Here is a 5,000-nt window from a genome sequence, read left to right on the forward strand (position 1 = left end):
AGCCAATGAGAAGGCCCGGTGTCTGATGAATGCAATCTGTTACTCCGGAGAGACTGCTGTGGTTGGTCAGTCTGGACATGCTTCCTGTGGTAATTGGACAGATGTGGTGGGAAAAGAGAAGCTGTGTTAATTCCTCGACCCAATATTCGTCTCTCACTGATTTTTCCTTTCATCTCTCGCACGCATGTGGTTCTCACCTGCACACGCACAAACATGTGCACAAATCACGCACACACACACACACACACACCCCCCCGCCCCGCCCCCCGCCCCGCTCCCCCCCCCCGCCCCCCCCGCCCTCCTCCTACACACCTGTCCTCCAGTTGAGGACCCTGATGAAGGCCCTGCCGTGGCCCAGGAAGAGGCGGTCTCCGCGGGGGCTGAGGGCCAGGCGGCTCCCCTGGCCGCCCCGGCAGCCCGTCACCTGGCTGTCCCAGCGCTGCAGCAGCCTCAGGGGCTCGCGCTCCGAGCACAGGTTCTCCCACACGCACACGTCGCCCCCCGCCGAGCCGCTGAACACCAGCGGACCCTGGGCCTGGGAGGAGGAGGAGGAGGAGGAGGAGGACATGAGAGACTTGGTTGTCATGGAGATCTGGGGAGTCACAGATGTGTGTGCGTTGTGTATCCATCCACATGTGGGTCTTTGTAAGTGTGTTGAGATGTACGCATGTCTGCATGGATGTATGTATATATAATTGTGTACTCTCTTAAAGGCAGTGGGTGTTCACATTAGGGGTTTAGATGGATCCCAGGGTTTAGGATGATAAACAACGGCGGGGCTCAGTAATGCTCTAGGCCTCCTTTTGATGATTGCAAATTGTACAAAATGTGCATATGCGGCTTGCGCTTTGCGTTAAAACGTCTTTCTATAATAATCCTTTTAACTGAAAATATGTACAGTAGTGCGCTCGCTAAAATTGGCTGAGGCGGTAAGCCTTCATCCTCACAAACATGTTTGATTTTTCATTTGAAAGAAAACAAACTAGGTACACATTTAGAGCAAGCTGAAAACAAGAGGCTGGAAATAAGAGGGGTTTGATTTCCTTGAGAAAGGGACACTGGGTTGTTTTGTTTTTTTTTTTCACATTAGCATGCTTGCTCACAAAACAATAATTATGTATTCTTAAGAGGCACTCACTCACTCTCTATGAAAGAAAAACACTATGTTATTTGGCCCAAAAAAAGCAAAGAAGAAAAGAAGAGAGCCAGGAAAACAAGCATTCCGTATGAATAAAACAGTTTGACCACCCTCTGCTGGGGGGGGGGGGGCGCAGCCCGCCCGTTGAAAGGTGAGTCTGACCCCCCCCCCCCCCCCCCCCTCACACACACACACACCTGGATGGAGGTCACTGCTTCCTGGTGTGCGTTGATGGACTGGCAGCTCTCCAACGTCTGCCAACTCCAGCCTTGGACCTTTCCCCCGTCTGTGTGTGTGCGTGTGTGCGTGTGCGTCAGCATGTGTGTGGGCATGAGAGACAGGGAGAGAGCTTAACACAGGGTGACGTGTGACAGGCAGCACATTGCTCCGGGTCCCACTTAATCCCACCTGAACCAAGGCTGCCTAACCTGCTGTCAGCCCCCCTCTCTCCCTCTCTGACTGAGCTAACTAGCCACGCCGCCGCCGCCACCACACCTCTGCTAACCGGCCGGCCGGTGGGGAGCGGGCCGCTGGGCTCCAGCCCATGCATAATAACCAGCGTCTGCTTAAAGCCGATGTGCGTGTGTACCGATAAACATGTGCACAACGTCTCTCGCCCCCTTATTTGCATTAATTTAAAACAATGAATGCCCCCCCCCCCCCTCTGCACACACACTTGATACAAATACTCATTGACAGGCATGCACACATACGCACACAGCATTTTAAATGTCTATGTCTCTTAAAACAAAAGTACACGTACCAACCCCCCCCCCCCCCCCCCCCCCCACAAACACACAATCTACATAAAATCATTCACATGCACTGATGCACAAACACACAGTGTATTAAATGATCCTGTGTGTGTGTGTGTGTGTGTGTGTGTGTGTGTGTGTGTGTGTGTGCGTGTGCGTGTAATCCACGCGTCAACACACCTGAACCGGCGATGATGTAGCCGTGTCCCTCGGGCACGAAGCAGAGAGCCGTCACAGCATTGAACGTGTAGATGGACTTTACACACTGGCCTGAGGGCACGGGGACAAAAGAGGAATTTAATTGGCACCTCTCGGAACAGAAACAGGCCTCAACGTATCGTTGATGCGCACGCACCTCCCCGTCTGCCAGTGTGAGCCCTAGGGCTGCTGGTGCCTCTCATGAATACCACACACACACAGACACACAAACACACACTGACACACACAGGCACGCATGCACGCACACACACTGACGCGCACGCGTCACGACGTGCGCAGCTGAGACCTGTCATGGAAACCCACCTGTGCTTAAGGACCATATTTTCACACAGCAGTCTGCGGCGCCGCTCAGGACGAAGCGTTCCTTCTCCGGCAGAGACAGGGCGCGCGCTGGGCAGACAGAGGGGGAATACAGAGCAGCGACACTTCAGTTCAGGATCTCCATGTTTTTACACGGCTCTGTAACATGGCCCCGGGCGCCCAGTGGCGCGGCGCGGCGCGGCGCGGCGCGGTGTACGCCGTACGCATGCACTCCGAAACCCCGCTGCGTCTCCATTGTGCGGGGACGGCATGGGCGAGGAGGCGTTGCATAACTTGATTATGTGCTGCGCGGATCCGAGCTGGGCGCTTCGTTTGTTCTTGGAGGCATCCGGTTTTTTTTCTATAATCTGTTTAGTGTAGTCGGTACGGTGTGTGTGTGTGTGTGTGTGTGTGTGTGTGTGTGTGTGTGTGTGTGTGTGTGTGTGTGTGTGTGTGTCTGCCGCTGGCTTCCAGCGGGCACGGCTGTACCTTGTAGTCGGCCGACACAAATCAGCATGCCCAAAAAAAAACAAAAACAAAGAAAGAAAAGACCTTTGCGGCCCACAAAGAAACACACGTTCACAAACCTGATGTGGCGCCCGTTTGAATGCTGAATTTCCCTTTCAACACCTTTTTCCCTCACAAGCCAAAGCTGAAATGTAAACACCCGTCTCTCCCCCCCCTCCCCCCGTCCCCCCCGGTCCCCCTCCCCTACACACACTCTGTCATGCTGCTGCCAGGGCGGCGATGATGACACAGGTTTGGCCGGGCAGTTGACCGTGGTGAGTACACAGCTCAGTGAAGGGGGGCAGAACCGTCACGGCTCCGGGCCCCGCACTCGCAGCCGTGACCCCAGACAGGACAGGTGGCCCGCCACGCGCGGCTCCCTGTGAATTGGTCAGTTGTAACGCAGACACCTTGGGCACGGCGTGAATACACAGCATATGGTGTGAACCCAATGTGACAAAATGCCCCACAGCACGCGCGTGACCAGCGGTGAGGGACGGAGAGAGAGGGGGGGGGGGGATGGTGGAGAGAGTCCGTTTTCCTTGGAAGCAAAAACCTAGGGGAGGCGGGGGAAGGCTCCAGCCAATGAGGAGACCCAATTATGGGATTGAGTGCAGGTGTGTCTGTGTGTGCGTGCATGTGTGTGCGTGCGTGCGTGTGTGTCTGTGTGGCGGGAGAAAAAAAAAGGACTGGAGCAGTGAGTGGGTGAGCAGAGTGAGGACTGAAGCAGCAGGGCCCTATTTCAAGAAGCTGGAGTTCAGGTTAACTGGATATGTCGAGTCAAGAGTTTTCGGTGTCAGATACCAAGCTTAGACAAATCTCAGTTCAGTTGTCATGCTGTGATCTCGGAGCAAACCTGCACAGCAGGTTAGCTCCGAAAGAAAAGGGCGAACGAAGGGGGCGATATGGTTCAATCCAAAACTGTTGTACTCCAAGCTTTTTTTGGCCGAATAGGATGGATTGCAAAGGACTGAATCCCCCCCTCACCCCTCCCTTTCCAACCACCTAAGGGTCGTCTTAGTGGGCTGTAAGGTGCCAATAGGTAGGCTTTGAATCATCAGGTTTTATTTGGCAATAAGGACTAGACTGCTGTACATTATCCCAATTATTACACAGCTACTAACTAAATAAATTAATAATTTAACACAAAATATAACAGTCATTATTTTTTTATTGATTTCAAAATTATATTTTCCATAGCAACGGTTATTAATATCAGTGTTCTGCTATTCAGAAATGATTAGTGTTAGTGTTAATTATTAGTGTTCTGCTATTCAGAGTATTAATTAAAGCTGTTTATTACACGGCTATTCTCAATGCTGTGGAACACTCCGTTCACTTGCATGGGCCTTCCCGACTTCCGGTGGTGAATTATTTTTCAATAATGACCGTTGCTAAGCATATAATGGCCGCTGTCAAGGAAAGTGGATTTTTTCACGTCTTTCGTATCACGCCTCAAGTAGTCCGGTAACTTATCAACCCCAGCGGATTCGTCTTTGGCAGACTATTTCTCTGCTGATCAACACTACGAATAACAAACTAACTAACTAACAAATTAATTGTAAAAAGAAACACTGTGCAAAGTTATTTTTTTGTTTTGGCAAGTAGACATGTAATAAGCGGGATAATATTTAGAACGTCGCCGGTCATTATTGAAAATAAGCCCCTTCAAGGCTAAGCAAAACACCTCCGGGCTACTGTAGAAACAAGGCGGTACAATATGGCGGCTCTGTGGAGGAAGACCCGCTATCTATAAAGATACCAAGGTCTCGTTCTGGGGCAACAAAAACACAGTTATTCCTACTTTTGTGGGACTATAGACAAATTAAAACATTGAGTCAATTCATATTTCTGAGTAAGTCTGTTCCGCTAGATGCCACTACTTAATACTACTGACTGCACCTTTAATAAGAGTGTTAACCCATGCCTACAACAGGCTGTTTAAGTCATTCATATATTCATTCTAATACATGTGTATCTATGGAGGGACAGAGGTTGATAGGTCTGGGGGTAAGCGTACGGCAGCGAGTGCTTTCGGATTTCGCCCTAGTGTCTTGTATTTTTGACCCACTCTGTGACAG

General features: G+C 51.1%; 1 protein-coding gene across 1 annotated transcript in view; it reads right to left on the reverse strand.

The window, feature by feature from the left end:
- The window catches only part of LOC311350975 (uncharacterized protein), a gene marked incomplete at its 3' end in the record, with an annotated part of 11,448 nt that overhangs the window by 665 nt on the left and 5,783 nt on the right, over positions 1-5,000 (reverse strand). Inside the window, exons 6-10 of the mRNA XM_084471065.1 lie at positions 2,416-2,502; positions 2,074-2,163; positions 1,336-1,424; positions 313-535; positions 4-84 (exon numbers count right to left, since the gene is read on the reverse strand). Of these exons, the coding sequence (XP_084327191.1) occupies positions 4-84; positions 313-535; positions 1,336-1,424; positions 2,074-2,163; positions 2,416-2,502 (570 nt within the window). The remainder of the gene's footprint in view (positions 1-3; positions 85-312; positions 536-1,335; positions 1,425-2,073; positions 2,164-2,415; positions 2,503-5,000) is intronic.

This window comes from Micromesistius poutassou, assembly GCF_964030765.1.
Source record: "Micromesistius poutassou genome assembly, chromosome: 8".
Lineage (NCBI taxonomy): Eukaryota > Metazoa > Chordata > Actinopteri > Gadiformes > Gadidae > Micromesistius > Micromesistius poutassou.